The sequence below is a fragment of the Cryptotermes secundus genome, unplaced genomic scaffold, assembly GCF_002891405.2.
Source record: "Cryptotermes secundus unplaced genomic scaffold, Csec_1.0 scaffold149, whole genome shotgun sequence".
NCBI lineage: Eukaryota > Metazoa > Arthropoda > Insecta > Blattodea > Kalotermitidae > Cryptotermes > Cryptotermes secundus.
The window spans coordinates 54,027-78,695 of record NW_019739596.1 but is presented as its reverse complement, the minus strand read 5'-3'; the positions used below and the strand labels follow the sequence as shown (position 1 = coordinate 78,695).

General features: G+C 40.9%; 1 protein-coding gene across 1 annotated transcript in view; it reads left to right on the top strand.

Annotated features, from left to right (window-relative positions):
• Positions 1 to 24,669, top strand: part of LOC111871970 (lachesin) — a gene marked incomplete at its 5' end in the record, with an annotated part of 138,003 nt that overhangs the window by 78,295 nt on the left and 35,039 nt on the right. The window contains one exon of the mRNA XM_023865413.1: positions 14,356 to 14,421. Within this exon, the coding sequence (XP_023721181.1) occupies positions 14,356 to 14,421 (66 nt within the window). The remainder of the gene's footprint in view (positions 1 to 14,355; positions 14,422 to 24,669) is intronic.

The window sequence follows — 24,669 nt, the reverse complement described above, 5'->3', positions numbered from 1 at the left end:
AAACGTATTCTACCCTTAAATATCTATATTACTTTCCCACATACTATATTTACCCCTACTCACTATATGTAACTTTGCCACCGACATATAAGCCACTCATTGCCTGGCTAAGATCCTAGGCTTCTACACGATCGTAGTTTCCTACCCTACGGGCTCACTGGGTACACTGGAGTTTGCACATTAGAATAACTCAACCACACAGTTATCACCATTACTATCAGACAACAGATTATCAATCGGCATGGCTAATATACGTGAACAGACCCACCTGAAGTACAAGATGTCGGCACACTGCCTCCGCTGGTCAGACCCATGTCGACGAGAGCCTTCGGCTGACAACTCTCTATTCGGTTTAAAATCAGAATCCCAAGTCTCTTGAATTTCCCTCATTTATAGTCTTAATTCGCTGATTCCGCGTGGACGACAAGGGGGTAGATAGCTCCTCCCTTGTGTTCTAATTTCCTAAAGTTAGGCTTTCATTGGGTCTTATCGGGATGTGGGCAGACCCCCCGGGCGTCTGATCGCTGCGTAAGCAATCTCTTCCGATTCTCCAGTGCCCGAGTTAGGCAAACTTCTGGCGCTGTGAGGACACAGCCTTGCTGGGCAAGCAGATTCCTGGCCTACTTGCCATTACTGATGTTTACAAGTTGCGGCAATAACTGTGCAACACTGTTCGCTAGGCGCGAACATTTTTTGGGCCGTGGCTTCTTCTACTATCTCGAATTTTGGGGCATAACAGTTCCGTCTCTAATGGGACAATCAGTAACACTGATTCACGCTTTAATCCACACAGCGGTCGGTATGTACATAAGATGATATTGAAACTAAGAAACTATAAAAATATTAAAATATATATGCTTTATTATAATGCTACATACGTATTTGGGCCATATAAGGCCATCTTCAGGCAACACTTATGTGAGGAATCCTAATGCACTGTGCACCAGTCGAATATCATTCATTCTATTACTTTCGTTTCGTTTTTATGTTTTCTTCTTCATGTCTTTTATGCAGTGCGGCTGTTTCTATATTTCGCTGGTGTGCGCTTGATTGTGTCAAGTGTGCCCTTGCGCTCACTGCATTGATAGACTATAAGTGGGACCTCATTGCGACAGGACGCTTAAATACAATATTAAAAATTCTGTCTCCACCACTCCTGACCTTGGTACTTCATGGAAGTGAGCAGTCAAATTCACTCCCCTACCGCTTTACCTCCAAGGAAGGAGCCTCTAGTCCCATTAATACGAGACTGGTTAGGCCCCAGACCCGGTATGGACGCTGTGGAGTAGAGAAGTCTCTTTCCGCTTCCCGGAAACGAAACCTGGCCGTCTGGTCCATATCCTGTCGCTATACCGACTCAACTACCCCGACTCCTTACTATGCTAGTCGGATATCATCATCACCACTCAGAAGTTCTCATCCCTCTGTTTTAATCGTTTCTTTCCTCAAGTTCATTACAAGAATTCCCTTGCTTTGGAGCAGTTAAAACTGTACGCCGTACATAAGGGGGCATAAAGGGGCGGGGGTCGTTATTCAAGTTTAATTTTGTTCTAAATTGTGCCCCCTTCGAGTTCCTGCTCAATGCGACAGACTCATTGTTTGCTCAAGTAAATGTGTTCCTCTGCTAGATGCATTTCAGCTGCTGACGGGCGCTGAAGTATTTTCAACCGAAATTGTTTTTCCTTATAATAGTTGTTCATAGAAAAAAGTCCGTGGCTTGTAGTCCGCAAACGAACTATGCCGACAGAGCGACCGCCGCATGTCAGCGAAGTTAGTGAAAACTTTAGCGGAAAGAGGGTGTCGCATGGCCAGCGCAGTGAATCCCCACGGCCGTTAATTTCGGTTTTCTAGATCAGAAATGGTTGTTTATTTGTATTAAAATATTAATTGCACGCACGTATGAACACATGTATGTCCATTTATATGCCGCATAATGGCAGGCGCTTTTGAACTTCTGGATTTTATTACGCTAGCCGTGGCTCTTATAATCATTAAAATACTAATTCTATACTTTGTTAATGTCTAAGTTTTACTTTTCTCACTTTTTAATTGTAACTGTTATTTGTGTTGATGGAATTATTATTATTTAAACAGTCTTGCTTTGTATTTTGTTTATGTGTGCTTTTTTTTCTTTTTGCTCGTTCTCTCTCTCTCTCTCTAATTGGCCTTTGGGCTGTTAAATTACCACGCAAATAAATAAGAACTGAACTGAATTAGCCATAATAGAGCCAGGATAAGAGCAGGGACAAGAGACTTTTGTGTTTTCCCCAGCGTCTAGGACCTGCTGTGAGGTCCACCCATCCCCCTGACCAGGGGGTAGAGGGGGCTCTATCACTTAACGTGAAGCTGTCGGGACGTGGAGATCGCCATTCCCCTCCAGCTTGTGCAAAGATTATGCATACTCTGAGCTATACCCCCACTCTTTCACACTATTCATCACGTCGCGATAAATTAACACAGGGACAAGTTTCGTAAATTGTGAGAATTTCTTTGAGATTTCTACGTACGAGATCCCTCTTCCCATTTGTGTCCCCACAAACAGTTTTATAAACTGTCCACAGTCTTATTACACGTCAGTTCTTCAGTCCCATTTGGCTTCTTTATACACGTAGTTTGTGTAGCCTGCAGCAGAGGGAACATGTTCGTGGACATGAGCACGGAGATCTGCGGAGCACAGACATCACCACCCATCGGAGGTCTGACATGTGATCAAGACGTGTGTTTCTGGTCCAATAGGTAACAACGTGGCGTATGAATGGAGCTAACGAACCGAGATACGAGGCAGCAAGTCTAACAAATAAACAATAGAAGCGGCACACAGTCTAGTAAACAGTCGGCGTAAGAAAAAGTGAAATTCGTTAAATTTCATCAGAATTCGTAGCACCAGCTTCTGTCGAAGTATGGCGGAAACACTGGGCTTGGTGTGTATTTTATAAATTCATCTATTAGTATCCTCTGTGTTTTTCTTTATGCTTCTTCAGTCTACAGGTTAGGACCCCTGGCCCGCTCCCATTCGGAATTAACTTAATAGAGCCCTACGGGCAATTTACAAGAGGGGGGGGGATCGGCCCCATCGCAAGGTCTTCACCAACACAGAATACAACATAGAAAAAGCGCAGACATAAATCCATGCTCACGATCTCTTTTTTCCAGCAACCGGGGAGAGTACCCGACCTAGGCCACGCGGCTACTATGATCGGATTCGTTTCCTTGTACGAGTAAAAAGTAAAAGTAAAGTAAAGGTATCCCTGTAACACGCCATGAAGGCCCATATGTTTGTGAGATGTTGAGGGTCCCACATTATCTAGACAATCGGCTCATAGATGGCGGCAAGGTTGTCAACCATACGCGCCGCCGCCCTTTACCCCAAGAAGATTCCTGGTACTCATTTCTGTTAGAAGCTGAATCTATCCCAGTGCCACAGTGCGACTGGAAGGATTAGGTCAATTGAAAAAATCCACCTCATCGGGATTCGATCTCTCGACTTTCGGGCTTGTAGCATATTGCCTCAACGAACTATGCTACCGCATGTTCCTCCCTTGTACCGAGTATTAGGCATAATTATGCAGAATGTCCGAGAATTAGTGTACCCACTTTAAATATTTTTACTGATAAAATAAACAGCGCGAGAAGAGGGAGGTTTTCACCACATAACAGCGGAAATATCAAAGTTTTACTATACTCGTGTCGATCGCGCGTGACTATGTGCTTACGTCATTTTCAGCAATGGCTGTATTCAACTCGGCACTTGCTTTGAGAATGACGTCGGATCAACAGAGGGCTGCTTGTATGTGGCGGATGGCAGAATCAGAATTTGTTGCCGCTGTCAAACGAAAATCATAACGATGAATAAGGCATCTCATCGTAAGAATATTCCGAAATGTGTGGAGCAGTTAAGGCAACCGCAGCGTGAAGAAACAGACAAGTCCAAGACGGTCACAATTAAAATTTCGTTCGTACAAACTCACAGTCACGGAACAACTTGTATAAGAAGATATGAAACACGTTAAGAATGTGCTTGTCGCATGCTGCAGAAAGTGGACGATGGCCGTTACCTGATAAATCTTATCTTCTCTGACGAGGCAACACTTCACGTCAGTGGACGCATGAACAGGTACCACGGCCGTGTGTGCGGTTCCAAAATCCATGCGTTATCGCGGAACATGGAAGAAGAAGCGCCAGAATGAACGTCTGGCGTGCCGTAACGCATTGAAGAGTCATTGGTCCTTTCTTCCATATGGAAAACACTAACATCTCTTACTTTGATGAAAGCAGTCTTCTGGGATTTGGCACCGTGTATATGTGGTGTCAACCGACGTTTCGGAGGAACGTATCGCCTCCACCTTCAGGGTAGAAGGAAAAATATAAGAAATCCGCAAGCGAAGAGACCGTGAGAGCCGGTAAAAGCAGACTGCTTTCTTCATAGTCACCCCCGTGAAAGCCTCAAATCTTTCATCTCTTACTTTGATATGCTGGAAATTTACCCGTTAGACAATTTCTTGACACAAAATTGCCTGCTAGCTGGATTGCAAGAGGTAGGCCGTTGCATAGTCTACAGGATCACCGGATTAACGCCAGTGGATTTATTTCTGTAGAGGTGCACAAAGAACACACTAGTTGCTTCTTTGCAAGCTCTGAAAAAAAATGCATCAGTCATTTTGTAGAATGAATCATGCTTCACATGTGTTGAAACGCTTTCAGGGCACTTGAAAACCGGATGTACATTGTACGAGCAATAAAGGGAGCTCAGGTCTAAGTGTAGTGAAATGAAGAAAAGTTGGGAAAATTTTGTCTGAGTAGCTGTTCTGTGTTGTGAAAACTTTACTCTACTGGCTCTGTTTATTTTCTCAACAGAAATGCTTAAAATGTGCACAATTTCTCCGACACATGCATATAAATATTGCAAGAGTGAAATAAAGCCTCTGAAATTACGCAATTTTGGGTTATCATAGCAACAGACTGTGGAGTGTTAACACGTTGCATGGACATAAGTTGTGCGGAAGGGCACAAACGAGTAGGCAATCTTTTGTCTCATTTTGTCCTATAAGTTCGCAAGTACTGAGAGTGCAAGGGCTATTCGGAAAGTAATCTCCGTTTATTTTAGGAATTAATGCAGGAGCGGGGCAGAACTCGCGCATGTGAGGTAGCGTCACGACATTTCCTTCGTACACCATCATGTAACTGGTCACCTAGTGTTTGTACTTGTCTCTACAGAGTAACTTATGATGTGTCCTGCGATTGATAAATTCGCTCTGTCGTCCAATTTATTCACGCTGAAATCTTGAGCGCTGCGAAAATCCATCGTGAATTATGCGCGGTTTACGGCCATAAAGATTTCAGTGAAAGAACTCTAAGACAGTGGTAGAGAATGTTGAAAGTTAGGCGAACGAATGTTCACGGTTAAGAGCGGAGTAGTCGACCGGCCATTTGTAGTCAGTCACTTCAGAAGTTTCCTTTGAATTTCGACGAATTTCACTCACTCTTCTCCACGAGATTATCAAAGTTAGGCTAGGCTATCACAATTTTTGCTCAAAATGGGTTCCGAAAATGCCCACGGGTATGTACAAAACCCAGAGAATTAGACGGTGCCAAGAAGACTTCACGTATGATTTGAAGTTACAGTGAGACTGATAAATCCGTTGCTAGGATACGACTAGTGAAGACGGAAAATCCTAGTGCGTGTGCAACCGTGAGCTGGAAAGTGTGTGTGGAATGCCGATAGCGCTGTAACTTCTTGCAGTCCCGAACTATGTAAATGTATACGTGTCCATAAATCCAATCATCAAATCCAGAAGCCGTTATAATTCGTCACGCAATCCCGGACACGTGACAGTATGTTTATAGTAAGGTAAAAAAAAGTAAGGTTATCCCAGTAGCAGGCCGTGGAGGGGCATAGGGTTGTGATAAATCGAGGCTCCCCCATTTTCTAGACAATCGGCTCACAGGTGGCAGTGAGAATGTCAGCCTTATGCACCGACCGCCCTTAACTCCCCAGGAGGAAGATTTCTGGTACTCATTTCTGTTAGACGGCAACTCGACCCCAGGGTCATATTGCGGCTGGAAGGAAAATGAAAAAAAAACAATCCAGTGACCTCGTCGGGACTCGAACCCGCGACTTTTTTGCTTGTAACATAGTGCCTCAACCAACTACGCTACCGCGTGCCCCATGTTCATAGAAAGCTTATTCTTTGCTCTATTCTTTAATAGTTGTTTCACCGCAAATGCTGTATAATATTACATTGGATGGGGGGGATGATACATTTTGATCTGGAATAAGGGATTCATGGCTCATTTCATGGGGTTCTGCGGTATTCGCATAGGAAGCCGAGGAAATCACAATAAATCTGAGTCCAGTCAGCGGGAACCCGAGAAATACTGAAATCGCAATCCCAAAACACGAAACTACCTGCGCAGTTGAAACACAAGTAAGAAACATGAAGCGATCTAGAGAAGTCGGAATTCTGGGACGCGATACTTTCTGCTGTGCCCTTCCAAGTTACCGCTGCATCGATTCTTCCTTGTTGTCGGACTCTATCCACGAGAGGACTCCGATTTCGTGCGGAGAATTTATTTGCTTATTTCATGTTTATTAAAGGACACTTTTAGTCGCTCAGATTGTACAGTGTCGAGAGAAAGTGGAAATGATTTAGAAGAAATCTTGGATGTTATCAGGGCATTTATCTCCAGTGACTGAAGAAAGGCACGACAGCCTGCTTCCGGTTGAAGATTTGAATCAGAAGAACACCCACTCAACAGCAACCGTCGCTTTGTGCTGAGAGTTATTGGCTAATATAGTCATATGAATATCCTAAGTAGACTAAGTTTCTTAGCCAAGACGTTTCGGGAGCTGTGTCTCTTCCATCTTCAGTTTTCCAGTATACTGACAACTATTTGCGTTGTATTTGAGATTCTCAAAGCAGTGACAATTGGAAGTTCTGTCTTCCGTGATATAACGTCGAGCAGTCCGGTGAAATTTATCCGATGTTTCGGAGGTTATTGACTCTAATTTCAAGGTCGAAGAATAAGAAAAGCAAAGATTCCAGCATGAAGCGGGCATCAAAGGCAATTCCATTCCTGCTTTATGCTAGATTCCTGCTTGGCTTACTCTTCGACCCTGAAAATGGGGACGGTATGTTCCTCCGAAACGTCTCTTCACTTTCACCGGCCTGCACGGCGTTATAACCCAGACGGTACAGAGCTCTNACTTAATTGTACAAACTTTTTAAAAGCTTTTCTGTACTCAGTAAACCTTCCCATACTTGTAGCACATGCATTATGACAAATTTCCTCCCGGTCTGAACAATTACGGATTACAAAAACAATAAATGAATTGTAAACAACAGAAATCTTATTTGGGAGGAAGGAACCGCTTTCGTTTTTAATTTTGTAGCTTATCTGTTGCATGTCATTACAATGTTTGTTGTTGGTGTTCTTGTCTTTGAAGTACGTGTATTCATATATGAAATATTAAAAAAAAAAATCTCCTTAAAATTGTATGTATGAACACAGTTTAACATTCAGTAATTACGAGTATTACATGTCTGTGCGGTCACGTCGTTTAGTTTTACGTATTTATAGTAGCACTAAAATTTTGAGGTTCGAAATTTAGAGTTACCTTAGAACGGTAAAAGTAAGTGACTAATGGGGAGATGCAGACTGATGGAATTTGCAATACAACCTATATTGTACCCCTCCCCCCATAAATAATTTCATCGAAATCAAATGCGTGTCTTCGGAGGTGAAGCATTGGGCGAGGGTCAGAGATGACTGATTTGACCTCCAAGCAATAAGTTCACTTTACGCGAGTAATGCTGTCTGCAGATAATACACAATTAAACTATTTTATCAATCAGTTTATCTTATCGTACATCAATTAATCAGCATAATTTACAAAAAACACAGGAATTCCTTAATGATTGCAAAGGAAAAGGAAGTTATGTGTTACAGTTTGTATATTGCGTGCAACATAATTTTGTTCCTCGTGTAAAATAGATGTATATTCACTTGGCATCTGAACACTCGTATAATTAGATGCTTGAAGAGCTCAAGAAGGAGATATAATTATGCATTATAGACCAAATTAAACGAAAGGGGATCACGCGTAAACTGCATCAAACTCTAGGATTCAACACGAAATCCTAGGAGTTTGTCATCGACAGAATCCGGTCATATGTTAAGACTTGTCGTATTTGTCTAGCTCTATGAAATGAAAATAACCTTCCATGTAGTTCAGGCGCTTGTTGTATGGCTTCCTACTGTTTTATTCACAATATAATTATTAATAAAACAGGCAAACCAATGGGAATACAATTGCAACTATTTGCAAAAACAGTCTAAGAATTTAGGGTCAGTAATTCAAGAGAATGGCTCATCTGACCTTTAAATTGTAAAAAGACTACTGAATAAGAATAGTTGTTACCGTGCTAATTTCAATTTTATGGGATAGAAATGTTTTTCATTCAGTGAATATGTTAATATACAAATCAACAGTAAAAATATATTAATATATGGAGCTGAAACATGATCAACAAAACGGAAACACAGCCATAAATTATTAGCTACAAAAATGGATTATCTAAGATGTTCGGCAAGCATATCACGAATGGACAGAATTTGAAATGGGAAGGAAGGAAGATATATTGCCGGAAACAGAAGAGCGGCATTTAAGATGGCGCGGCTACTTCATGCAAATGGAGGACAGCAGAACTGCTCTGCAGGTTGCAGAATGGAACCCACAGCGGAGAAGGAGCGGGGCAGATCAGTCAACACACGGAAGGATGGGATTAGGGACAACACGCAAAGAATATACCTCAAGGATGAAGAATTATTCGATCGAGAGCTCTGGAGGAAAACTGTGTATTCACAGAAAATTCATATATGTAAACCATCCCCTATCATTTAATTCTACACTATGTCTACAAAAACAGAAAGAACTAAATTCCGTGGCCTATAGTCCACAAGCGAACTTATCGACCGAGCGACAGCCCCTTGTCGGTGAATTTATGGCCAACGTTTGCGGATAGTGTGTGTCACATGGTCAGCGCAACGAATCCCCACAGCCGTTAATTTCGGTTTTCTAGACCGGAACCGCTATTTCCTTGAAATAGCTCCTCAGTTATCCTCACGAGGTTGAGTGAACCCCGTTCCAGACCCACTAGTTCCCAGAAAATATGGTAGCGCCGTGAATCGAACCCGGGATCTCTGGATCTGTAGCCAGGAACTCTGACCACTAGACCACAGAGGCGGTCCCACAAAAACATAAACTTACTTTTAACCACATTGCATAAAGTCAAATTTTATTAGTGTCAGAAAGTAGGGATGGGTACATTTACGACCCTATTTATTGTTACTGCTGGACGGGCTTACGGGAGAGTAGAAGCCACCGAAGGGCGTTCCCACTGTTGCGTCATTGAAGCGGTCGTTCTCTTTCTCTCCTGCACAGAAGCATGGGTTTGTTGTCTCAGCTCACGTAATGGTTTGGACCGCCGTAATTGCTCCACTTGCTCCTTAGTTCATTTAATGACGCTCTTTCAGTAGCATTGGTTTCACAGAATCAATTGTAGATTTTGGACGCGTAATTGGAAACGATGTATTGTATGCCTAGGAAGAACGTGAAAGTCGTTATATTTTGATAGCACAGTTAGGATCCTTGTCCTTTTCAAGAACGAAAACACACGAAGAGTTCTGTCTGCTGGGATTAACGCTTTGCAGTCCGTGTGAAGTCAACTAACGTTCCGGAGAAACATTTCTCCTCCGTCGAAGAATAAGCCAAATCAAGGGACCGGAGTCATAGCTCATGGCAGTCACGCTTGTTTCCTCCTTTGGCTTATTCATCTGTCCTGAAGATGGAGACGACACGTTCTTCCGAGATGTGAGCTCGTTTCCAACGGACTAATAGACATACCCCAAATGATAGAACTATTAATAACCACATCATCAAACAAAAACAAACTCCGTAGTCCGCAAGCGAACTATACCGACCGAGCGACCGCCGCTTGTCGGCGAAGTTAGTGCCAACTTTAGCGGATAGAGGGTGTCGCGTGGTCAGCGCAACGAATCCCCACAGACGATAATTTCGATCTTCTAGACCGGAGCCAGTAGCTCCTCAATTATCCTCACGAGGCTGAGAGGAGCCCGTTCCAGACCCACTACTTCTCAGAAAATCTGGTAGCGCAGGGAATCGAACCCGGAGCTCTGGATATGTAGCCAGGAACTCTGACCACTAGACCACAGAGGATGAAGTAAACGTATTCAGCTTCCCATATTCCTGGCTTGCAGCAGCAACGACTGGATCCACTGCACGTGTGTGCAGCTGCACGAAACCTGCGTCCGCTGCAGGGACCACCTTCCCGGCCCGGCACTGTAGACAGCCGTTATATTCATGTTAGGATCAGGAATGGTGACGTATGGCCTTTCAGCAGAGATGCAGCGGGCGAGATAGCAGCTGAAATTTGAAGTTCTCTTTCGGAGATGTTAACATTCATGTCATAGTGTAACCGTCCAAACCTTTTAATGGTATTTAATGGACGCTATGTCCAACTTTAGCCATTTCAATAGAGTGACTGATTTATTAGGGAGACCCATCCATTAAGAAGTTGACATGCTTTTCGCACAACTGCCTTGTTCCGTTACCTGTAGCTTGGGTGACCGCTAAAGGGTCGAGGCCCATTAGGAAAACACGTGTCTGTAGTCTGCCCAAGATGTAAATGTTGTTTTGCTAATAGGGTAGCTTTATAAAAGTGTCTTCGGAAGGGTGTAATTAGACCCTAAACTAAGAAATAACCGCTTTCACATGTAGGGTTCCGGGTTCAATATCTTTGGGTCTCTTTATTCTCAAGTTAGTAATGTGATTGTCTAGTACTGATGGTATGATGAATTGGCAGTTAAAATCAGCCATTAGGAAACTATTCTTGTCTGGGAAAAAGGCCGTCGGTTATTATCACCATCGTTCTTAATAATGACAAATGGTGTTTCATCTCAACTAAAAGCTCATGGTACGGAATAAAAGTATATATTCTAGCGTTTGAATCTGATTACAATAATATACTTTTATATTATTTTATGCACCCTGTTGTATACGGTCGCACAACTGCTTTTAATTATATTAATAATAAAACGATTGAGATCAAGTGAAAATAATACATCAGTCACTGCATTATATTAATCACACATGTTTCGGTCTCTTTGGGCCATCATCAGGTGTGTATGAATAAAAAAAAATAAATACGTATATATTAAGTTTATGCAAAATTATACGATGAAAATGGAACTATTTTTCAATGTCATAAATTTAAAGTTGTGTAGAACTTTAGGGGTGAATAAAAGAAATTATATTTGCAAGGTTAGAGAATTATTAAAAGTTTATAAAATATGTATATAATAATAAAATATATATATAAAATAGTAGCATAAATTGTGGTCGTAGAGTAATATGTTTTGTACGTATTTTAGGGCGAGGGACTATGTTGTAAATTTCAGTTTAAATTGTGTTTTTAGTTGTTATAAAATGTATAATGTCGTAATTGTGTATCTTCATGTACTTCGGAATTCTTGCCTATGTTCTGTCTGTAATGGGAAAGCATGGTTATGAGTTACTTCTAATTTGTTACATATACTAAGGAGTAATCGTAATTTCTGTACTCAATGTTTTATGGTGTAACGGAGAATATTGGATGTATTGTGTTTAGTGGTTGCACAGTCTGAAAATACACGTATCGCTCGTGTTGCAAATTTTTTCTGATAATTGGTTGGATAGGTTTCATATAATTGAATGTAAATTGATGATTTTTGTTATATATTGAATGTAGCCGCGTGTGTTATGGCTATTGATAATGATTATTTGTGTGTGTTAATTTGTGAACTGCGTGTAGTCCCTTTGTGGTGCAACACGAGCTAATATTATTTGACAGCGATATTCTCCGATTGCGCAATCACTCAAAACAATACACCCGGTATTCTTCGTTATACCCTAAAACTTTTAAGTATATAAATTACAATTATGCCTTAGTATATGTAAAATACTTATAACTATGCTTTCCCATTACAGACAGAACCCAGGCAAGAAATCAGAATAACATGAAGATACACAATTATATTGACACTATAACATTTATAACAATTACACACACAATTTATACTGAAATTTCCCCCTGAACAAAACGAACACGACATAGCACACTACGCCCACCACTTAGGCTATTATTTTACATATATACATTTTATTATTATATATTTTATAAAGTTTTAATAATTCTGTAATCTTGCACATGTAATTTCCTTTATTCGCCCTTGGACTCCTACACAACTTTTAATTTATGACGTTGAAAAATAGATCCATTTTCATCGTATAATTCAGCATAAAATTAATATATTTATTGTTTTTATTCAAACACCTGATGATGGTCCAAGGAAACCGAAACATATAGTGTGTTTAATATAATAAACTGATTGACATTGTTTTCACTTAATCTCACTCATTTTATTGTACAATACTCAGACCTTGTGTGACGATATGAAAACTTTAATATCAAATACAATATATATTTTCTTCACACACATTTTTAATAATGTAGTTTATTTTATATCCATTACAAAATGCATTTTGTTCTAATCGGTAAGGACCGGATGTTAGACTAATGAAGTTCATGCGAGTGTACTCAACATAATTTTTAATAATGCCAGAATAACATTGTAACGACATAAACTTAAATGTTTTTTTCAGTCCTGGAGTTATCTCTTTCATTCAACTCAATTTATATAACAATGCTCAGGGGTAATTATTTCTCTCAAGTTGTCAAATAATTCGCAATACGTAATTACTCGAAAATGTAATCTTAGCAAATAATATATCCGATTCAAATCGAGTCCCCGCAGTCCTAAAATAAAATACGTGAGACTGCGATCTATTTCAGAATTCTACTACCTTTCGCTATAGTGAAGCAACAAAACTGACAGTATAAGAATAAAAATCAAATTCCCTCACTTAGTTACGGAAGACCACATACTGTCTTGTACGTGATAAGCAATCTAATGAACACAGTAAATCGGACAGGTTTCTCTGGCGAAGTGTTAATCCAAATTTTACGAGCACTATGCGTAAGAAATAATGTACATATGTTTTTGCATTACGTTCACATTCTAATTCATAGATTGTTATATTCATGTAGAAATCATGAGAGAAATAGAACTTCCCGATTCTCAGACGGTTAGTCGCCGTTCTCTCAGCACGACTGTCCGAGTTCAACCTCCAGTTAATTCATGTGGGGTTTGTGGTGGAAATTTGGCATTCGGGCAGGTTTCCTCCCTGTATTTAGGTTTATCCTGCCAATTCTGACTACACGAATGTTCCATTTTTCTCATCCAGGGCTGGTACAGCGTGCCATTTTGGTCACAGTACCAAGGAACAGCGTCCCACTGCACTCCAAGAACATTCAATCGTGAAAATATAATAAACTCTATTAAACTGTTTGGTCCATGAACCTCAACCAAATGAACTGTTTGGGGGCCCAGATGTGAGGCAGTGGGTCACGTTCAGCTGACTTTGAATATACGCATATTGAAATAGCGGACTGTCCTAAATACTCTGACGAACTTCTGGGTCCCATAATGGCGATGGTTACTTGAACAGATAAGTAACTAACAGCTTTTCAAGGGATACTGTCTGCCGTAAAGTACGTTAACTAAATAGAGGTTATCATTTCCCGTTAATGTGAATGACTAAATTCGTGGAACAGCTTTCAGTAGCCTCGTGCCTCGTGCCTCCACAGCAGTGACAGTCTGCATTGCACCTGTCTGAGTTGCGGCAGCTTCTAGTCTGTAAGTGGTAATAGCGTTTCGGAGAAACTTACTTCCTTCAGCTTCATGGAGAAATGACGTGTTCCTATGGAATATAGATGACCACATATCGGACTACTTGACGTCATAATCCAGAAAACGGCAACCTACATGAAAAATATGTCACCTTAATAATATGCCTAAAGTTTAATTTAAATTACCCGCTTTCTAGAATTGAACACAGTATTTCTTACGTATCTCCAGCTCCTGACATATCGGTGTGGCAGGAATGACCACAACAATGTTACTAAAACACATACGAGACTCAGACTCCGGGTGTTATGATGTGACCGATCCTTGGTGGTGTCTGAAAAGGCTAAAGTAAATTCATTTATCACTGTGTTGTCTCTAACGTCCAGGCCTTACCGAGATGTCCGTCATCTATATAGTAGAAGCCCTTTAATCGAACTGTCGAAATGGTCGATTTGAGTGCTTTCTATTTTCTTTTTGGCTGCACTAGACTAGCACTTACTGCTATACACTTTGCCTATCTTTTTGTTCTGTCTCTTTTCTCTGTGCCAGCCTCCGCACCGCCCTCGACAACACCCGGACCCACTACGACGGACCTGCCTCCGAGAAGGAACCCAGGTAGGGACGCAACCACTACACTCAACCTTTCTGCTGCCTTGTTCTGTTCATGCACGACACGCACTAGACGGCCGCATCGAATGTGACCTAGTCAGAACGTTTGGATTGAGGAAGTTCAACTTTCTTTACGTTTCCAGTGGGCTTTTGGTTACAGAAATCCTGAATTTTCTTAACTGAAAACTTCTAGATTATCTTGTGAAGTCTGCGGAGCAGGTTGGTCCGGAGGTAACGCTGTTGACTTGCATTCGGAAGGTGTTTGGTTCGAATCTCGACCGGAACACCGGCTATCTTGACTGATGTTTATGGCTTTTCGAAGTCGGCCCAAGTATATACCGGGATAGTACCTCGATTTGGCCACAACTTCCTTTCAAATCCTTTCATATTATTCATCATGCATCTATCATCCTACCATTAGGTATAACAGAGTCCCGATACGGAAGGCCTCTTTACATAAAAATTAAGCCTACTCTCCTTAACCGCGCCTTTTCTATTCAGCACTGAAAGGTCGTTTGGTTCGAGATTACTTCACACGAGGAGCTGAACTGAAATCTCTTAATTCCTTCTAAGTTAACACTAATACCTGCGGTATGAATCACTCATTAGCCAGCAAATTCGGTCTCCAGGCCGAAATTTGATCCAGAGACCTACCAGAAAACTGCACATAGCGATGTTTTATGGAGGGGATTTCTTGACTGTTCAGAGACGAATCTCTGTCACTGGAATAGAATTAGATTACTTTGTTGTTGAAGTGTAGGAAGAAGCTTCGGAAATATTAGGAAGGACAGGAGCAGACTCGCCTGCTTGCAGTGTCCTTGACGCAGTGTTAATTGTGTGACACTCCGCACTGTGCATGGGGTACATTAATAACAATAACAAAACAATTACAATACAAAGTTCATGGTGTTCCATGGGCTCGCGAGGCACGCTTAAAAGAAATCCCAGTTTTGCGACCTCAAACAAACTGTGACGTCCGCGCAGTGGACCTCGTATTCTGACTACTGATTTGAACTACTTGTATATCTGCTACGGTCAGAACACAGTGCGAGCCTCTATGGATATGTTTGAAACATACATGGAGTCTGGCCAAATTTGAAAGTGGTCTGTTGTTCTCAGTACAAGGCCTGAAATTTTTAAGAATATAAAAATAAAACTATTCCTATAACAGGCCATTGAGGCCCATAGGGTTGTGAGACTGAACTCTTTTCGCAAATAGTAGAGCTTAGGGGGCCGCCTCTGTGATCTATTGATGAGAGTTCCTGGCTACAGATCCTGAAGTCCGGGTTCGATTCTCGGCGCTACCAGATTTTCTGAGAAGTATTGGGTTTGGAACGGGGTCCACTCAGGATAATTGAGGCGCTACTTAAATGGAAAAGTAGCGGCTCCGGTCTATAAACCTGTGATTAACGGCAGTGGAAATGCGTTGCGCTGACCACGCGACACCCTCTGTCCAGAAAAGTTGCCATTAACTTCGCCGACAAGAGGCGATCGCTAGGTCGGTAGAGTTCGCTTGCTGACTAAAAGCCACGGAGTATTTTTAGCTTTAGTAGAGCTTAGGGGCAGACATATCCATGCCTCACTTACCGCCGCTGTGGATGGAGTAGCTTCCGTTGAGGCGTTACGCCATGCCCGTCTGCAATGTGCATACTGAACTCCGTCAGAGCTGTTTTCAGCTTATGCGTTATGGAGAGAAAAGTAGAGGGTTACAGGCCAAAACTAAGGGACACCACAGCCTACTACGGTTCACTGGAACGGAGTCTTGATGTATCTTTCGTATCGTCCGGTATCGCTTGAAATTAGTGAACATTTTCAACTGCTGTATTATACCGAGTAGGTGTAAAGTCTACCTGTATCGCTCTTGCGTTCTGATCCTCTGTGGAAACATTTCCTCTACCAACATCATAACAAAACGCCGTGACATAGTCGTTACTGTCTGGTCTGTTCAAGCGAGATACATCTCAGGAAAGTTTACGTGGATGTGTTTCCTACACTTCGTGCATGTTCCAACGTCATACTAGCTATTATATAATATTTGACATAATTCCAGTACAGTATTAGTCATTCATTTAAAATTTTCGTACGTCCGCTGTAGTTCTTCGCTATATAGGCAGATTTTCATCTTCGTAATTACAGAATATGGGAATCGCCGGTAGAGGTCACACTCGCAAAAGGGTGAAATAAAAAAATGTAATATCATTGTGAAAATCAAATACACGGAGGAGCTAATGTTCAGACTACAAAAGTCCTTCCCTTCTGGAAATATCGACTCAACCGAATGAATTAATTAGGATCACAGTGGCCGCGTGGCCTAAGGCATGAAATGTCTGCGCTTGCTCGAAAGCTGGGATCGTGGGTTCGAATACCACTCAAGGCGTGGATGCCTGTGTTTATTCTGTGTTTGTGTTGTCCTGTGTAGGTGGGATCAACAGGAAACGAGAGAATGACGTAATCTTACATAGACTTGAGCCAAAGAGAATCTGGGTCACAGAATCAACATTTTGGGACAAGGTTAGGCAAAACACGTCCCCATTTTTCGCGAGAACTCCAGTGATATAAGTGATCAATATAGTACGGATAATAATATTGTCCGTTATCAATTCTGACATTCTGAGCACAGAGAAGGTTTTGTAAACATAGCTACATAAATAAGATCGAAATTTTGAGGACCGGGTACTTTTGCGGTCCCTAGTAGGCCTATATGTATTTACTCTCTCTTCTACCTGAACCTTAACATGATAAATTAGTGTGAGAATTAATGTAGACTCGGCTTATGGGTGCCTTAACTCCTAGAAGTAACTAATTATGGTACTGTGGCCGAATTTATAATGTTATGTTTTATTTTAGGATATCTATGCACTGCGTTCGGCTAATGCTAACAGTTGATAGTTGTTGAAGAAATCTTCAACTACAGACTTTTTCTCGGAAGAGCTGTCTAACAGGCCGCCACGTCGAAACCACTTTAACCCGACAACAATCTTCCCACCTCGTCTTTTTAACTGCCATTAGGCATCAAAAACACTGCCGTGACATGAAGGTTATGAAATCGAAGATCCTCCACTATATTCTAGTTCCTGCCCATGTTTAGGAAAACATAAGCTTGTTTTTATAAATAAAAATGGGCTAGAGCAGACAAGCAGTGAAAGTTGCACATTTATGTACACATTAAGCCCAAATCCTAAAAGATGTAGCTTCATGTATATCATTTGGTCCTTGGCCCCTTCATTTTCCAGTCCTGCAGATTCCAGCAGACATCTTAATAACTTAAGCACGTTTTTAATTTGGTAAATTTTATTTTCTCCCAAACAACTGAGGACTGTGCCAGTGCCGATGCGTTATCTCCAAGAGAGCCGTGCAGACAGTTTGCGAGGAAAATTTATTTGAAACAGAGCGAAAAAGAAGATAATATAGAAAGAGATGGAGAGCATGACGGATACCTTAAGGTGTAAAGCAGAGAGAAATAAAGAAGAGATATATAAATAAGACAGGAAGAGGTAGAAAAAGAAATAAGTATAGTATAGTATAATAACACGTGAATGAGATGGCTGTAAAGAAAGAAAAAATTAAAAGCAAATACGAGTAATATTCAGTAATATTCACTTCATGTTAAAGAACATTGCATTGTTTCTTCTCCCATCCCAATAAACGCCATATTTGCCCATTAGGTAAGCACAAAATAAAAATTGTGGCCCATATTTGAAAGCAGGCCTAAGTCTATCAAACCTCTGCAGTCCTTATGGTGATTTTCTTCCGTTTCCCCGTCTATTCGTGGCGTAATTTCAGAGAGCACATAATAGCTTTCCTCAGTATCTTTGACTCCCAGTGACCCTGCAGTATCTGACCTCCGCACTTAAAACAACCTCAGAGGAACCACAGCACAGAATGCATAGGTTAATGTTGTTTTTTACATCTAAAATTCTGCGTAATAAGAGACTGAGTTCTCAAAATTGCAGCAGAGATGTAATACTTGTTTTAATAATCTGCTTGTAAAGGGTCAAATTATATCTCAATTTTAATTTTGCTTGATATATGGTCTCTGAGGTGCCACAGATATTAATTGTATATTTCAGTTATTAACGTATTTCTGTTCACAGTTCAAGCTGTATGCAGTTTCACGCATGTATAGTAGGTGTGTGTAAACATTACTGTGTTATTCAATAATCTTGTTTGTTGACTTGATCAGTGACAAAGCTTGATATGCTACTGAGAAGGGGCACATTAACACCTGTTTCCAGAGCTTCAACCCGAACATGCTGACCCACAGCAACGGGAAATGCAGGAAAACATGAGTATACAGAAGCTAGAATATTCAAGCCATGTTATATTCAATACGTGTATAAGCTGGATCATGAAATTGTAATATCAAAATTGAAATTCAGTGTTCTTGAATTTTCTTCAGTTTTGTTTTTATACTCTCCCCCCCCCCTTCCTTGAGTTCTTTGTTCTTGATTTCTTTTCTTTCTGTCACTTCCTCCTCCTTGAATGCTCTCTTGCACCCGTATTTTCTTGTTTTGTTTACTGCTCGTTTATTCATTTCCTTCTTGTTTGCATATTTGTTGCTTTCTTTCTTCCTCTGCTTCTTTCTTTTATTATCTAATAGTTTCCTTTTTCATGTTTCTTTTCTCTTCCTCTGTCTCTCTTCATTTCTTTGTTCTTTCTTTCTTTCTTTCTTTCTTTCTTTCTTTTTCCTTTGTTCCTTCCTTTACCGTCTATAGCATCTCTTCCTACTTGTTTTCATCTTTTTAATATGTTCCTCTTCCTGCTTTGGCGTCTGTTTTTTCTTTCCTCTTTCCTCTCTTTGTTGTACCTTTTTCTTTCCTGTTTCTTTGTTTGCTTCTTTCTTTCTCTTTTTTATTCTGTTCTCTGATATTGTTCTTTATTGTTCCTGTTTTCTTTAGCCCTCTCTTAATTTCTTGTTTCTTTCATTTTTCTTTCTTATGTTCTTTTTTTTTTCTTTCTTATTTGCTTTGTTCATTTATTTATTTGCTTTTTTCTTATCTTCTTATCTTGTGATATATGTTCTGTCTTGAGTTGTTGGTTTATTTATTTTCCCTTTTATTCCTTTTTCGCAGCTTATTTTTCTTTATTACACCGTTCCGTCCTTCCCTTCTTCTTCTCTTGGTTTTTTCTTTCCTGACTCTCTTTCATGGTTCCTGACAGGGAAACGCCGAATCCTGGCGAGAACAAATCCGACGCGAAGTGACGTGTACATACTCGTATGCTTACGTTTTGCTTACTTTCCCAAATTTTTTGGAAAGCTCTGTAGTTGGTCGCCTGCCTCTTTCTTCCCGGACAGTACCAAATGGACGTGACTGACTGCGGAGAGGCCAGTTCTGTAGTAGTGTTTGTGTACTATATATTGTGTCAGATCATTTTGATTTTTGTTCGATTGCTTAGAGGACTACCTTTTTAAGGGTCCCAATTTCATGCTTACCAGTATACAATTACAAGAAATTTCTCGAAATATTTCGTCGGCTGCGAATGTATTTCCCGAAAGCACACAGGTTATGTTACATCTTACAGATTTTCCAAGATATTGCGTGGATAAAGCTATGATTTGAATGGTTTCTCAGAACAGAAAACGACCCACACTTTGCTACACTATGTCCTAAAATACATATGCATATACCTAGGCAGCATGGTGATATTGTGGGGGTAAGATTTGTTGGAAGGGTAATAAGACTTAGTGATTTTTCATTAAATATGTAAGATTTGAGGTTATCACGGCAGCGACTATGAAGAGAGCAGTCTTCTGGGATGTGGCATCGTGTAGATATTTGCTAACCGACGTTTTGGAGGAACGTATTGCCTCCATCTTCATGGTAGAAGAAAAAAGAAGAAAATCCGCGAGCGAAGAACCAGCGTGAGTAGGTGCTAACAGACTAATGTCGAGTGGAGTAAACCCAGCTGTATAAGAGCAGGGAGAGAATGGAGAGGGGCTGCATGTGAAGTCAGTAGAGAGGAGAGGGGAAGGGTCTTTCTTCATAGTCGCCGCCGTGAAAACTTCAAATCTTACACAGGAGTTCTATAATTTGTTTTTAAAAATTTGAAATTATCTAAACGTTGCAAAAGAATATTGGCGAAGGACGAAGTATAGTAAACGAAAAATTAAATTCAGCGGAATTCTTGCATTCTTTCTGAAATGTTATAATTGTTAAAAATACCAGGAGTATATTTGAGGCCCCTCGCAGGCCAGGGACCTAGGTAAAATGTTACTGCTGGCCCCTTCTGTATATGGAACGGGATCTGACTGTATCCTCTCTAATCCTTGAGATAGACTGACCGATACAGTCTGTTTATATTAAAACGTCCTGTGAAGTTAAGGAACCAAATTTAACAAAACACAGTTCTTTAAAAGCGCTGTTCGCTTCAGGACGGCGAGGGCGGTAACTACCGGAAGTGTTTCCGTTCCTCTCCTCCAACAGAACATTATGAGAGGCCAGTTTGGGGATCATTTTAAGAGATACTAGAATTCAGTAGAAGAGTATGAGATAAAGGGTTTTTTCCGACATGTCTTGCAAAATTAAAAATAATTCAGTACATCAAAATATCAAAGTTTTAGTAAAAAAATATGTGAAAAAGTCTCATTTCCCTACGACACGCTCTGCAATTACGTCACCGGAAGGAATTATTTTAATATTTTCTAACACCATAAAGGACACAATTGCGATGTTTCAAAATAACGTCAATCTGTCCCTTTTGCAATATTTAAAACAGGGCCCCAAAAGTGATAAAATTTGATATCGCCTTGCATAAGACATAATCATTGCTTAAAAACTGCTTCTTTTTTCTCGTGTCCATGGTCGCCAGATGCTTGACTGAACCATAACCGAAATAACATTTCAGTCATGCAATGTGTTTACCCGCTCTTGATTTCAAAGTGTACTCAATGCCATTCCAGGGCAGACGTGTACACAGCCGGACGCACTGAAGGCAGGTTCGCTGGCAGTAATGCAGCGTAATATCTGATGTGTCATGCTAACTTCATCAGCGGGAATTAAGCTTGTGTTTACCTCAGCAGGAACTGTAAGGTACATTTAATTAATGTAAGGGAACACCGCCTAATTAGGGAAAAGCTAAGCCCGATAATACAAATTCGACCAACAGTTACTTAAATTATACGATATTATTAATCGAGCGCCATAATTATCGAATGCTTACTTTTTGTCGCTGGGTAAGAGGGAGAATTCCATGTTCGTTCTGTTTTTGAAGGTTTTACAGACCTGCTTACTTTTCATGATCCCTTCTTTAACGATGATGGATTAGGTACAGTTTCTTTAGTTTGGAATGGAGAAAGCAAAACAGTAAGAAGTCTGTATCCACCTTTCTTCCGAAGAAAATTCAATTGAAAGGCATCTAGCACTAATGGCATAGATAATAACTGCATACACAATTCTAGCTGGAAAAGAAAACTGTGGGACAGATACAACTTGGAAGATGGGAGGATGATGTTAAAGTTCATCATTAAAGAATATGATGTAAATTTGTGGACTGAATTCGACTGCCTCAGGATAAGGACCAGAGTTTGTCCTTGCTGAATGCTTTAACGGATATTTCAGTTCTTAAAAACGCTGAATTCCTGAGGTATCTGGAAGGAAGCGGTTGTGGCCTAATCGAGATATCCTGGCATTATCTTTAGAGATAGAAGACTACGGAGGAAAACCTCACTCAGAAGACCTGGTGTCTAGCCGCGTTCAGAGTCGCACATTTGTCCAATGTAAACCTAGAAAGTTACCTCTATACCAACCTGTCTGATGATAATATTGAGATATTGTAGCATTTCTGCTGAAATCCAGAATTGTGAAGCAAGCAGAGACAGCCGTTCATACAGAACTGCTGTAAACATGCCCGTTGCTAGGGCAGTTGCTCAGTAGCTGTCACATGAAGGTCGCAACAAACTCTGACGCAACAACAGAAGAATTATTGGAAGCAGTGTTTTCTGTGCGATCCGTGCAGAGTATATAACGAGGATCAGCTATGATTGAAGCCAAACGACAGACCCCGCCCTCTTGTCAGAGAAAGAGCCCCACATCAACAAACCTGCAACTGTCTGACAGCAATAAATATCTGACCTAAACCCCAGGTGGGTGCTTTATTCCAAGATAGACTGGCCGACTGACCGTCGGTCGTAACATAACTTTAACTTTGACTTTGATTGAAGCCAAGACCTTCGGAATAGTTATTAGAAACTATTCCCTATTCAAAAGTGAGCGATTAAGAGCCAATAATAAACTAACTATCCATAAAGCATTAATTAATTCACTAATGACTTATGCTTACCCCGCCTGGGAATTAGCGGCAGACATTTACCTCCTAAAATTAGAGCGCCTACAAAATAGGGTTCTCCGCACCACTGGAACATTTCCAAGGTGCGCACAGGTTCTCGTTTTGCACACGGCTTTGAGCCTTCCATATGTAGACGATTACATAACAAAATTGCGCAGGCAACAAGCAGAAGTCATGCAAAATCATGAGAAATAACATGTTCGCAGCATAGGACAAGGCGAAGCCAGACATAGAAAATACAAGAGGCTTAAGCTTAGAGGTGGTCATTCTTACGACCATTCAAGTGACTCAGCTGCCGTTGTAGCATGAGACAAGTATGATAGGCATGATCTGCTCTGCAAAGCCTGGACTGACAGAGGACTTGTATATAGTGCACAAGGAAGATTTTTCAATAACATGATATATGTGCTTAACGTACACTTGACAAAAGCGAAGCCTATAAATGAGAGACAAACCCACCCTCTCGTCAGAGAGGATGCTGCGTAAGGACTGTAGTCGCAAGGGTTCAGTTGGGCAAAATCTCTGGTCAGGATCCTCAAGGCGCTTGGCTCCAAGACAAACTGATTGGCTATAAACCACCAGTTGTAAGTAACTCTGACTCTGACTCTGAGTCAGTTTGTGTAGAGTCCGAGTCGCGAGTAAGTCGAGAGAGAGTCTGCGGGCAGTAAGTTGAGATTTGCAGTTGGAAAAGTGAGAAGCTCGTAGCTGAGGCCGGGGACAGCTCGAGAAACAAGAGGAAGAGAAACATCCGCCATTGGGAGCCGTAACCAAGCAACGCGTACTAAAGACCGTGTTTGAGAACACTAGCCTGTGTGTGATAGCGATTTATAACGTGTCGTTACGAGTGAATGAGTCCAATGAATCCGATCACCAATTCGAACCCCGTCTGTAGTCACACTTATCACGTGACAGCATTAATAAAGAGTTTATTGGGATACGAATTGGATTACTTTATCTCAGTACGGTGTATTGTAATTTTGTGATGACGTTTAAAACGTCGGATTCCATAACAGGGGAATTTGTCAATTAACTGAATATCTATCGAACATTAAGGAAAATCCTTTATTGTGGAGTTCGAAAGCAAGCAGAGTTCTTTTGGACAGTTAGTAGTTTCTGTTTTCAGGTTGACTCACTTTACACCGAGAGCCCTTCTGCAGACAGCGACATATACTTGAGACTTGTGATTAATTCCTAGGTCTTGTGTCCATTATATATTTCTTCAGAACTGCTTTGGGCTCCTATTACATTCAAGTGAAATTATCCCTGTAACAGTCATTGGAGGCCCATAGGGTTGTAAGCGGTTGAGGCCCCCACATCTTGTAGACCAGTGCTGTCCAACGTTCTTATGTACTCGGGCACAATTCACTGATGCCTATGGAGGTGCGGGCGCCACCACACACTGCTACTACTACTACTACTACTACTACTACTACTACTACTAATAATAATAATAATAATAATAATAATAACAATAATAATTATAATAATAAAAATTTTTTGAAAATATTTAACAGTACTCAGACGTTCAAAAATGTCTCTTGTCTTACGGTTTGAATTAATATTAAAAATCGGCTCAATTATATGTGGTTACGGAGGGCGCCAGAAAAATATACCACGGGCGCCATGGCGGACAGGGCTGTTCTAGACACTCCGCTCACAAATGGCGGTAAGGTTGTCAGCCTTACGCGCCGGCCGCCCTTTACCACCCAGGAGGATTCCTGGTACTCATTTCTGTTTGAGGCTGAGTCATCCTCAGAGCCATAGTGCGGCTGGAAGGATTAGGTAAAGTGAAAAATAATCCACCTCATCGGGACTCGAATCCGCGACCTTCTGGCTTGTAGCTTAGTGCTTTAACCAACTACGCTACCGCATATCCCTGCTATTATAGTGCTGAAGGAAAATTATTGCTCAAAGACCAATAACCCTTTTACACCAGACGTTTAACGAAACATGATCAATATGTAAAAC